Below are 13,850 nucleotides of genomic sequence, written 5' to 3'. Positions count from 1 at the left end.
TGGTGAGAAGAAACAGACCATCTGTCATATTGTCATTGAATGTCCAAGGAGGTCATACTCCGGTCAGCTGAAGGAGTTTGTGTGTGCTTCTCATGGGGTTGTGCAATGGTTGGACACTTTAGATTTGAGTTTGTGAACTGTTTTTGAGATTGGTTGATTGTTTGAAGTGTTACATTGTTTGTTATATTTTTGAATGTTTGTATGTAGAAATATGTTCTAGCCATAAGCTAAATAAATAAATAAATAAATAAGGACCACGATATCCAGCTATTGAGTTTTGGGTGGGTTTTGATGTTTGCAGATCCTCTGGCTGTATTGTTCCTTCTTTGTCCAGAGGGTACCTGTCACCCTTCTTGGCTGTTTGTTCTGGAACCTCATTTGTTTAAGCATCCTCCTGAGAGATGTCCAGTCTTTTAATTCTCATTCTGTTCCACCCAGTTCCTGCAGATCTTAGCTTATTTCCATTAACCATGGTGACTTAGTCTTCATCTTTTGCCAGTAAGTGAGAAGCTGGCATGATACATTCTGTAAAAGTGTCCAAAAAATGCTATGTGTCTCTTCCTGGCCATGTCTGATATTTTTACAGTATTTGTAGAGCTCTGGTTGGGTTATCTTTTGTACTCATTCTCTTCCTTGACTGGTCTCAATATCTTCCAATATTTTTCTCTCCTGGATTTCGAGCTTGTCTGTGTGTTCCTTCGTGTTAAATATCACATATTCTGTATATTAAATATCACCATGTGAAGTTCTGCCTCCGCGATGATGAAGGCCAATGCAATTTGGCTGAAAGCTCGGCTTCACTAAATAAATATATATATAGTGGCTTTAATCCAGTTACACATTTATTTCTTTACGTTAATACAATGAGCCACGAAAACCCATGTTCATAACCAATAACATTATTATTAGAAATATTGTAACTACTCGGATAGCTAGAATTGATAATGATTACATATTTTTTTCAGGCAGGATCATCGTCAAAGAAGACAGACAGCATGTCGCAGCCACTTCGAAAGATGGATGACGAGGACCAGGAAGGCAAATACGGCTATGTGTATGCTGTATCTGGACCTGGTGAGTAGCCTCGATTTTAAATCGCCAAGGATGTATATATAACGAAACCCTCTGTACAAAACATAATTTATCTACTGTGAGAATGTTCAGTATGAGTGGGAGGATGGATGAAAGTTATGGGTCCCGAGTGATTGAGATGGTAAATGGGTATGAGTGAGCCGGCCTAGCTAAAATATATGTGGGGTTTCTAGAGAGAGAGAGAGAGAGAGAGTGTGGGTGTGGGTGTGGGTGTGTCGAATGACTTGAATGTTGAACAGGTCTTGTATTATGTAAATATGCCTATCTAAATACGGTAACTGTATATAAGAACACCATGTAGAATGTAATTGTATATTTGTATATTATAATTTTAAGTGGTGATGGAGGCACTTTTGTGTATGTGGGGCTATGCCCTTTCTCCATTCACCATCCCTAAATTGTAACTACAATTAGTGGAAAATAAATAATAATAATAATAATAATAATAATGGTTGAGTGAAAACAGTGTTACGGTTCACCACCATAACTGTAATGTAGATATAAAGGTATTAGTTATTCATCAGTTAGCAAAGGTTAACCATTTTGCTGTTGCTCTTGAGTTTGCTTGATCTACACTAGGTGGTCCACGAGTGCTGTGGTCAAGTTAACTTGAGTGTCACATGTTCAGTGCTAGTGTTGAATAAACTCCATATACTTGAAAAATGCTTCTGTGGTTTTTATGATGCTGCTATCTGTTGGCTACTGTTTTTTTTTTTTTTTTTTTTGTGTAGACAGTGTGGAATACATTTATCTTCAGTTATCCAGATGAAAATATGCTACTGTGTGTCATGGCTTCCTCTTACAACTGTAGTATGCGTCCCAAGGAAATGATTTCATTTTTATAAGAGTTAATTTTGATGCTGATTTTGATAGTGGTAACAAAATGCCTTGGAGTAGGGAAAGAAATGATCATGAAGTTAATGTGCCTTTCACATGGTCTGTTAGTGAGTTTATTCCAGGAGCCAACCTAGGTTTATCGAATTTAATTAACCCTTTTGCTTTCAAGCTCTCAACTGATGGATGTGTAAAAACTGTCAGTTATATTTACCCCACTATGCACACACTTCTTTTAAAATTAAATGGAAGGCACACCAAAAAAGATATCAACATGAAAGCTTGTAAACTTATAGAGTATATATCACTTATCACTGCAAGCAAGTCATGTCTCTAAACCAGAAGGGTTCAATAAAAAAAAAAAAAATGTGGAAACAGTTACAAGTTTCAGATTTTGAAAGTTATGAAGTAATTCTGAGAAATGGTGTTCACTGCACAAGTTTGTAATTGATGTTAGTAGAAAGGTTATATTATTGTTTACTAGCATGGTAAATATCAAGATTCTATGTGCATTAGATCAAAGGATAGAGTAAATTGTGTAAAAAAAAAAAAAAAAAAAAAACAACAAACATTGGCCATTTTTGCATAAAATACACATTTCTTACTGGAGGTGCTGGATTATCATCATCTACACTTTCTGATTCAGATAAAGAAATATAATCTCTTGAATAATTGTCAAGATATTGTGTGTGACTCGAAATAGAAAAGGGCAAACATATAAATGTACATATCTGGTTTTTACTCACATCAGACTTTGTTTTCATATCACCTTTACCAAGACCATGTTCATATGGTGAGGGCCCACTCATAAAACAATAGGTTTACTTACATAGTAGTTGTGTATTACTTTCATCTCAATACAACAACCCACAACTTGGATTATAAATCCCGAAAAAGGGAGTAAATCTTCCCAACAGATATTCATCACATTTATAAAACCCAACTCAAATGTTACCTCTCACACATAGTAAGATATTTTTTTAACTTCAGGGAGTAGTTAGATAATCATCAAAGTCAGTCACGGAAATGTAATTAGTGGGCCAAGTATTAAGCATGCGCAGAGCGCACGAAAATAAAAAGGAACAAGAATTAAGACAAACATGCTCGCCATCTTTTACTTCAAATACCAAAAAGAAATAATGGGAGGAGGTTAGGGGAAAAAAGGGGCAAATTACGCAACGATGAGAAAACAAAAATCTAGGGAAATCCCATAGTTGATATACGCCCCATTAAACTACTCGTTTACACACACTCGCGCACTTGCACATATGCCAAAAGAGCCACAACCGAAGGAAAACTGATCACGCACATTCACCTGCGGCCTCAAACAGAGCAATTCATATGTCAAATGCTCAGTTGAATAGGTTCAAATGGTGTACGATACGTGTAAATATCTGCATCCCTTCCGAAATAGGAGTAGCAATCATATAAGTACCTTTGAACTTCAGCAGTGTCTATCCCATACAATGCTAGTAAAGCCCAGCACTGACATGGATTATGAATGGCAGAGAAAGGGAAAATCCACACGAGGAACACATGTACACAATAAATGTATGGTCCACTCAGTTGTAGCATAAAACATCAATTACGTATAAGCGAGAGGACATGTACCAATATGTAGAATAACAAGGCGCATATCAAACACAGTCCAATAACTCAAAAACCAATCACCCATCATGAAGTTGATAAATTTCACTATCAAGAGATCAAGAAATATAAAGATAAATAGAGAACACCCAGAAGAAAAATGTGGCGAGCACAAATAAAAGTAACAGAAACATACAAGGGAACTGGCAGTGGAAAGAAAATAAAATACCTAAATTATAGGTTCAAAGGATACTGTTACCATGAGTGTCCCAAAGATAAGAACAATAATCAATCTCTCAAAAGTGCAAGAGATAATAATATCATTTAAAGCGTTTAAAAACGTGTTTATAAGTCAAAAACACCGTGCCAAAGCATATTGGGTCCATTTTCCAATAAGTTATCAACAAGGGCATTTGTCAAGGAGAAATATTACGTACCTGGTGGGAAGAAAAACTTTCCACGGCCCCCACCTGTTGATATATGGAGAAGTGAGGATGTCGTCTCAAGTCGTGAAGCCACAGAGGCCATCATTGAACAACACAACAAGTCGAAGACTAAATTGACAACAGCAGGAGTCATATTCATAGAATGAAGCCATCAGTTATGGTTCACTGTAAATCATATTAAACAGAATAATCAAAGTTTCTGGGCAACAGCCCAAGAAACATTAAATAAGGAAAGCTAAATATTTGTGCAGTACAGTATAGTTTTACAGAGAGCTAATCCTAATGCTTCCGAAGGTCAAGCACATGGATAGTTACATTGGAAATTATTATTAAAACAGCTTGCCTTCAACAAAGAGTATGAAGTTAGTCACACAATGACTACTTACTTTGAAATTACCAACAGGTGGAAGTAAAATGTATGACCGGAGGAGTTGGCTGTCCGGTTAGGGGTGCACAGCTGTGAGCTTGCATCCGGGAGATAGTGGGTTCAAATCCCACTGTCGGCAGCCCTGAAGATGATTTTCCGTGGTTTCCCATTTTCGCTCCAGGCAGATCCCGGGTCTGTACTTTCATTAAGGCTACGGCCGCTTCCTTCCCATTCCTAGGCCTTTCCATCCCATCATTGCCATAAGATCTATCTGTGTTGGTGTGACGTAAAGCAATTTGTGAAAGAAAAAAAAATGAATGAACTGGAAATTTATATAATTTACGTTATGGTAGCAAAGTAAAATAAGCTAGAGAAATGAAATACAAAAGAAATTAGCTTTCCTCCATATGTATGACTAGGAAACTCCCAGTGGAACAGACAGTCACCAAGAGCACCAGACTCCCGGCAAGCAATCAAGGTAGTAACTAATACACATGTTTAGTTCACATCCAGCAGGACACTAGCTAACACACATTACAAAATCAAATATCAGCAAAATTTGGCAGAGACCCATTGAGCATGAAGATTACAAACAGTTCATTTGTTTCACGACCATTGGGATTGTGACCACATATTATCAGCACAGATTTAAAAATGGGTACACTTTCGAAGTGTCGGATCCCTTCCATTTTTTCTATCTGATTAGTGTTATATAGAGGATGGCTGCCCAGTTGTACTTCCTCTTAAAACAATAATCACCACCACCACCATCACCACCACCACTACCTCCAAAATCCACACGTAGCAAGTATTGGCTGTCTCACAGTTTATATCCTGTTACACAACATTGCATAGCCTTTTTCCACTCATAAAAATATCATTAGGGCTTTCAGGATAGGAGTGCTGAGAGCCGTATTGAATATTATGTTCAATGGTCTGCTCTTCCTCACTATAGTCGCATGCTGCAACATCCCGCCATCCCCATTTATGACAAAGGTATAGTAGTTTGATTGGCTGTGCTTGGTTCTCAATCTATTCGGATGTACCACTGTTTTCACCCCCTGTGGGTGGGGGATGCAGACAATGAATACAGTCACGGTATCCCCTGCCTGTTGTAAGAGGTGACTAAAAGGGGTGATTAAGGGATGATGACATTAGAACCATGAGACTACTTATGATTAGTACCATTACGTGTGGAACACCATGGATCGACGTTACTTGCGACTAGTACCACCTTTCGAGGAAAACCATGGGTCTATGTTACATAGGAGCAGTACCATTGTGCAAGGAACACTACGTGTCTGGGTGTTGCTTGTGATAAGTGTATTCATGTACATTCTACATTTGTTCAGAATGGGTCTGCATTACGTATGAGTTAGTACCTCTTTATGAGAAACACCATATGTCTATGTCGCCTGTGATTAGTACCACTATGTGAGAAACACTATGGGTTTGGTTGGTGGCCGTGATTAGTACCACTATGTAAAGAAAACCATGGGTCTGCATTGCCTGAGAGTCATACCATTATGAGAGGAACACCGTGGGTTTGTGTTGCCTGTGGTTGTTACCATTTTGTGATACACCGTGGGTGTACATTGCCTATGATTAGAAGCACTATGTGAGCAACACCATGAGTATACGTGGTCTGTGGTTAGTTCCACTATGTGAGGAACACCATGGGAATACCGGCACCCATTATTAGTACCATTATGTGAGGAACACAATGGGTCTGTGTAGCTTGTGAGTAGTACCTTTTTGTTACCTGCGAGTCATGTCGTGTATGCGTACCATGGGTTTATGTTACCTGTGATTAGTACCACCATGCGAGAGACACAGTGAGTCTACATTACCTCTGATTAGTACCACTATAGGAGGAACATCATGGTTCTGCTTTACCAGTGATTACTATTATGAAGGGCTGGTACCTGGGTTTTGGGTCCTTTTGGACAACAGTTATCTTCTCTGAAAATTAAGGATATGTGAATTGGATCCAGTGACAGTTTTGGATCCATGATCTTTTTTCATTATCATTCGTTTTAGATTCTAATCAGAGGATACATTGTGAAGTTTTAATTATAGTGTCATTTCGTTGCTTAGGAGCTGATGACCTAGCTGTTAGGCCCCTTTAAACAACACTAGTTATCGTCATCATCAGCAAACACTGTTTTCATGCGTAGTCAGTGCCATTCGGCTTCCTCACCGGATTTAGGGTATGCATGGGTGTTCCAGATGTCTTCGTTGATCGCCCATCCTACCTAGATTGGTTGATGTCAAAGCAGTCCACCATGAATCTGTCAGCAGCAATAGAGGCTGGTATCTTAAGATCTAAGCTGCTGATGTTATGGGTGATGAAATCCCTTGTGAAAAGGAAGTGAGGAGTTTGGCCAGATCATCTTAAAGAGCAGTGCATACTTCCTCTTTAGGTTTGGTGGTGGGTGAGCACTGGTATGGGGTTGACTTCAGTGTCAGTGATGCATTACATTGTATCTTTTAATTTGGCATCTTTTGACATCTTCCTCACATATAATGGAGTAGGAGTAGGTCCACCTATTCAATAGACATGTTAAATGAATAAGTGGACCTACACCATTATATGTGACTTACAGTAGTTGTCAATACGAATCAATATTAAATATATTACATATGATTGCCATCTACCTTTTGCACATGTGTACACTACAACCACACAGGAGCACATTATCTTGCATAAACTCAATGGCACTTCCTGGGGACCACGAACCTGCTACGCTGACGTAGCAGGGGGAGAAGTGATACTCCCACGTCGCGTGTCCCAGGTGGTGGATAGGGGGGTCCTAACCAGCTTGCCGGTGGACTTGAGCGAAATAAAATAGCTCTTGCAGACCCCCCCCCCACACACACACACACACACCCCTTTTGGGTTGGGGTCGCAGGCAAAGAATACACCCACGGTATCCCCTACCTGTTGTAAGAGGCAACTAAAAGGGACGACCAAGGGATGATCGCATTAGAACCATGAGACCACTTGTAATTACTACCACCACGTGGGGAACACCATGGGTCACTTTTACTTGCGCGTAATACCACTATGTTAGGTACACAATAGGCTTGTGATTAGTAGCAACAATGTGTGAATCAGGGTGGGTTTTACAGTACCTGTGATGAGTACCACTATATGAGTGACACCATGGGTCTGCCTTGCCTATGATTAGTACCCATTATGTGAGGAACACCACAGGATAGTATGAGTCCCTGTGATTAGTACACCTATGTGAGGAACACCATAGGTTTGAGTTGCCTGTAAATGGTGCCGCAGTGTGAGAAACACCATAGGCCTGCGTTACACGTGCGTATTTCATTACCTGTAAGTAGTACCATAATGTGTGGAATACCGCGAGTCTACACTACTTTGATTAGTACCGCAACATGGCGAATACCATGGTTCTACTTTCCTAGTGATAAGTACCATTATGAGGGGCCGATGACCTGGATTTTGGAGCCCTATAGACTACAAGCATCATCGATACAGGATTGTGCTTTAGAAGCAGTCCCTTGCTCAGTAATACTATTGTTTAATGCTAGTTTCTGGGAATGTGGGGCATTGCGGGTCGGCTCCACTGACTGTTTTAAATTCATATCCATCCATACATTCTTCGTCATCACGTTTTGAATTCTGGTCAGAGGATGATTTTCGACTTTTAAATTGTCATAACATTTGGTCTCATTTCATACCATTAGGGGCCAATGACCTAGATGTTAGGCCTCTTCAAACAAAAAACATCGTCACTTCCTGGGGAGCCTCCACTGGCTGCACTTAACTGGTGTCAGTCCTAGCTACTCTGCTGCATAATAGTGTGTTCCTATTAAAGACACTTGTTCGATAGTCACAGTATGCTGTACAAAAGTTAGTCATGAGAATATTGCTCTATTTTTTTTATAAATCTTAAATTATTATTATTTTGTTGTTGTTTCAGTGGTGACTGCTGAACGCATGTCAGGGTCGGCTATGTACGAGCTCGTTCGAGTTGGTTACTTTGAGCTCGTCGGAGAAATTATCAGGCTGGAAGGTGACATGGCAACTATACAGGTATTACATCATTCTGTTACTTCTCAAGTATTGCAAGATTTTTTTATACAACCCTTTTCATTTTAGCTGTGTGTGATCTTTTGCGATTTTACTGCATTCTTTCTACTTATAATAGTTTCTTCTGTATATTATTATATGTAGTGTATTTAGATTTGAAACAGTTATCTATAATAATAAAAGGAAGTGTTTATCTGTATCTGTCTATGCGCGATGCCCAGCAAAATCTACAGCATGCAGAGATCTGAAATTTTGAACATAGGTAGATGGAAGGGGGTCCGAATGCACCTTGAAGCCAGAATATTCATTTTTGCTTTCGTTGGTGAGTTATGAAAGAAAAACCATCAGAAAATGTGTATTGGGATATAACAATCAAACATGCTGTCACCAAGATTATATGCATAGAGTCACTGTCGCTAGACAACGTACATAATGTAGGTAGAGAACACGATTCAAGGAGCCATTTTATGTCCATGGCATAGGAAAGCGTTTTTGGTCTTATGTGGTGTGAGGGCATATGACGCTGTTGATGGTGATTCGTCCGTCGGATGGGGACGTAAAGTCTTGAGCTATTCAAGAGGAGTGGGCTATGTGCCGGCGCTGGGTTTCATCCTCTTCATTCTTACTATCAAATATCATGTCATTCATTTCATCTCATTAACTCATCTGATTAGGTTGACATCATGAAAGATATCCGGTCGTAAAAACTTGCTATGAAGATTCATCTCACTTCATACCCAAACCGCGTAGAGAAAGGGGACAAGGGTCAGACGAAATATATAGGACACAAGATAGATGATAAGAATAAACAAGGAATAATACATATATCAGTCAACATGCCATTTTAAGTCCTTGGAATAGGAAGCCATTTTCCTTCGGTCCATGATGTCTGTCTGTCTGTCTGTCTGTCTGTCTGTCTGTCTGTCTGTCTGTCTGTCTGTCTGTCTGTCTGTCTGTGTGCGTGTGTGCGATGCCCAGCCAAATCTGCGGCAAACAAAGATATGAAATGTTGTCATAGGCGGGCACAGGTTTTCACCTAAGACGCATGGCTGTGCCTAAGAGCAATTCTTGCACCAAGACATGAAGCTGTCAGCGTCATCAATAAGCAACACTCACAAGAATTGTCTGGTTACCATGTTTTCTTTCAACTAACTCAATCTCATGTTTTATTATTTCATTTAGAGAAAACATAGGCTATAGTAAAGGAGATTATTTTATAATAAACACGCACAGATCTGAAATTTTTAACATTCGTGGCCACAGCATTTCACCAATTATGCATGGCTGTGTCAAAGAGCAGTTCTTGCTCCAAGAAGTGAAGGTGTCAACGTCATCATCAAGCAACTTTTACAAGAATTACCCGGTGTTCTACAAAGTCACAGGTCTATCGACTACACGGCAGAGCTTTTGAAAGACTTGGAGTCACCTGGAGTACCCTCGAACATCTTAAAGTGGACGATTGTGGCAACGATTATCCTTCTTAAGAATAAGAATCCTGCTCACTACAATGAACACGACTCTCAAACTGATGACTAATATTATTGAAGCCATTTTCATGATTGGGCATGCCGCAAGCAAAGTAATACTCATTCCTCAGATTCAAATAATTTCTTCGGATATACAGTTTAAGTTTAGATGTCTGCAGTTCCCCATTTGTTTCAGTTGCGCTATGAACATCAACAAGGCACAAGAACAATCTCTACAAGTTGTAAGACTCCATCTTCGAAAAGGCTGCTTCTTCCATTGTCAACTGTACGTGGTTTATTCAAGAGTTGGAAAGGCAAACGCACTATATTTCTTAGCTCCATTTGGAAGGACACTGATATAGTTCAACTGGAAGCTCTATAAGGAAAAAAATAGTTTATTATATAAAACAGTTGAATTAATAAACGCGGGCAAAGCCGCGTGTACATGCTAGTTGCCTTATATTTATGAAATTTTGTGTAGTTACAGCGTGCACGCGCGCGCGCGCACGCGCACACACACACACACACACACACACACATCCACACCCCCCTTCATTATGTTCTATCATAATTTAGCAACTATAACCCCCCACCCCCCTCACCCATCGACCAATCCTGGCTATGCTACTGCATGGTAGCGATGTTTATGACATCATAGTTCAGTTGGTATATTCCTTTGACTTGTTGAAGGTCAGCCACAATGAAACTATGTCACGAGCCAACATTTCTGACATTTAAATTTGCATAAAAACCCAAACTAAGCACGCAGTATATTACAGCAGAAAAAGATCTTTTCATATCACAAACTACATACTGACGATATAAGTTCACCATAGAAATCACTATGAATCATTAAAATACTGGAAATTAAAAACAAAGCAACAAAACATGAGAGATCGTTTCGATATTGCTTGAGGGTCCGATGATTAGGGAGCAATATCAACGGGGGGTGCATGTTTCAGGATGAGAAAAGCAGAAGAGCATGTACGAACGAAGTGAAACAATACCTGAAGTGGCAATGAGGAGAAATCCTTCCTTTATGCTTGACAGGGAGCCACTGACCTGCCCCAAGAAGTGTTATTACTTACACAGAATAATTTCAACAGACTGTTACATTGTAAGTTCACACATGAAGTAAGAGTATGAAGTAACGTGTTCAAATGATACTCAGATTATTACAGGTTATTTTGATATCCATTGTACGTACTGCTGAAGTTCACGAAGGTAACATTCTTTAATTTCAAATCACTTGTGAGGTCCGTTTTATCACGCTTTGATATGCAATTAAACAACATGTAAAACAACACACACAAATCCACATTGAATATGTATGAATCGTTCATTGATTAGTTAACTACTGAGTGAGTTGGCTGTGTGGTTAGGGGCACACAGTTGTGAGCTTGCATCCGGGAGATAGTGGGTTCAAGCCCCACTGTTGGCAGCCCTGAAGATGGTTTTTCGTGGTGTCCCATTTTCACACCAGACAAATGCTGGGGCTGTACGTTAAGGTCATGGCCGATTCCTCCCCACCCTTAGACCTCTCCTATCCCATCATCGCCATAAGATCTGTGTCAGTATGACATAAAGCAAGTTTTAATTAGTTAACTACACAATACTGCACAACATGCATATATGAGCCATTGTTTGTTTGTCCAACGCTTGTCCCGTTTCTCTATGGGGTTGGGTATGAGGTAGATGAATCTGTCTTGGTGGGTTTTTTTTTTTTGACCATATGCCCTTCCTGACATTAACCTTATTAGAACGATGTAGAGACAAAATAAATGACTTTCTGTATGATAGTAGGAAGGGAGATGGTGAAACATGGTGCCAGCGCATAGCCTACTCCTGTCGAATAGCACCAAGGGGTCTGCTCAAGGCTTAACGTCCTCATCTGACGGACGAATTGCCATGAACATCGTCATTTGCCCTCACTACATATGAGCATTGAGGAGAGGTTTGGAATTTAATCCAGGCTTTTGGCACGCAATCTAGTGATTAGAAATTATATACTACTACCTCCCCTATTCTGCCGACCAATATTATGATGGTGAAATGTTTTCGACCAACAGGGCTCGAACCGACATGAGCCATTAAATAAATAAATAAATAAATAAATAAATATTGAGTCTTGGTTTGACAGTAATGATACCGTGATCATGAGCATGTGGTAATGATGACCTGTTGAGCTGCAGTCGATTACCACCCCTCCTTCATTGACCTGAGCTCTGTTTGTTTTCACATTTAACTGTTTGTATTACAGCAGGTTTTTAGTTTATGAACACTCGTTTATGTGGCAAAGGGTTTCAATTACTTACATAATAATATACTAGGTCGCAGCACCTATTGAGTCACCCATAACCGCATGTGGTAATTGGTCACTTGTCAGGCAAAGCTTGGTGATTAAAATGGCTGTCAACAAGTTGTCCAGAAATAACATTGTAGAGATTTTGATTAATTCTAGAATGACCCTGTTGATGCTTATAATATATTGTAAACCATGTAATATACAGCAAAACCTCGTTAGTGCATTCCTCATTAACACACTTTCCCGCTTAGCACGTCATTAGTTTAAAGCCTCAATTCTCTTCGCATTAAATCTTTATAAAAGTATCTCACTTATAGCGTCACAAAGTTTCACTATTACCGCTTAGTACAATCACATTTTTCCTAGTCCTGAAAATGTTATTTGTCATTCCTGGTGAAAGGAACGTGATTTCCAACTCTGGTAAGAAAGAGCCCTTGCCACAGTTGCATGGTAATGGGAAAAGGCCTTGAATTCCTGAACTTCACAGGATAAGTTGCACCTTTGAGGAGCAAGCCTCAGGAATGTTCCATTTTGTTTGCCGGTTAGCAGTGAGGTTGCTGAATAACTGAGTGAGCCTGTTTGTGCTTGTATTTCACATTCCATTCAGAAGTTAGAAATTTATTTTGTGTTGAGTTGTACAGTGAAGTGTAGCAAATATTTGTCGCCTGATAGCCTACGTCTGGATCGGGAATGTAATCGTGTGAAGTTGACTGGCTTGGTACATACTTGTCTTGTGAGAGGCTAGTTATGGATTCAGAAAAAAGTTGTGAAGTTCCTAACTTATGAAGACAAAATTAAAATCTATCAGACAGTGGACTGGCACAAATATCTTTAAGCGTGCAGAGGTAGCGCGAATGTCGAAACTCGCACCTTTGAGTGTCGACTCAATCATTCGAGTTAGTCAAGTTTTGTTGTTCAAAATGGCGGCCAAAGTCGCGGCCACGCATGGTTGAGTGTAACCTCTAATTCACTGTTTAAGAGCGAGACCAGAAAATAATGTTTAGTAACCCACTGGTCTGAAATAAAAAGCTTATACTACCATTTGTTTTAGAAATAATAATACTTTATATTTTCATGGGCCCCAGTGTAAATGTTTTCATATTTTTATCTTTTTTTATCATACCTTTCAGTGCACTGTTTTTAATTTATAATAATCCCTAACAGAAAACTTTTTCTTATTTGTTCTCTCATGTTTTCCACACCTTTTAATATTCACTCATCTTTAGAAATGGTAGCTATAGTTTTCACTGTACCCGCGGATACATGGCATAAAATGCTGTCGTGTCGGAAAAAATTGTATCTAGTGTTTCCATATCCCTGTTGGATCTTTTTTATTTGTGTATTCAGTAGTATGTTTTCTCGCATAACACATTCTTTTTCCTTGTCCCCTGCAGGAGCATCTTAACGAGGTTTAACTGTAGTTTATTTTCCTATTTCTCATTTTATGATCAGTTTTCCTCTGCATGCAATAATAAAAGTTTTTTATAATTTTGTAAAGCACACTTGATTCATAAAATATTTCACAGGAATAGAACCAGCTTTTGGGTGCTTAGGCCACATGCGTTTTTGCAGAATTTGGCCCAGATATGCCATTTGGACTCATCAGTTTGATGGCACGCCCCTCCAAGACTGCTTAGCAGTGGCAGACCAACCGCGTGGTCCCGCCATGTTAGCAAATAGAGATCACTAA

General features: G+C 39.4%; 1 protein-coding gene across 1 annotated transcript in view; it reads left to right on the top strand.

Moving 5' to 3' along the window:
• LOC136883340 (V-type proton ATPase catalytic subunit A) overlaps window positions 1-13,850 on the top strand; it is a 64,005-nt gene that overhangs the window by 8,699 nt on the left and 41,456 nt on the right. Inside the window, exons 2-3 of the mRNA XM_067155579.2 lie at window positions 966-1,074; window positions 8,280-8,392. Of these exons, the coding sequence (XP_067011680.1) occupies window positions 996-1,074; window positions 8,280-8,392 (192 nt within the window). The 5' untranslated portion in view covers window positions 966-995. The remainder of the gene's footprint in view (window positions 1-965; window positions 1,075-8,279; window positions 8,393-13,850) is intronic.

This window comes from Anabrus simplex, chromosome 11 (assembly GCF_040414725.1).
Source record: "Anabrus simplex isolate iqAnaSimp1 chromosome 11, ASM4041472v1, whole genome shotgun sequence".
Classification (NCBI taxonomy): domain Eukaryota; kingdom Metazoa; phylum Arthropoda; class Insecta; order Orthoptera; family Tettigoniidae; genus Anabrus; species Anabrus simplex.
Note: the sequence above shows the minus strand (reverse complement) of the source record. Positions and strands in the feature narration are given on the sequence as shown.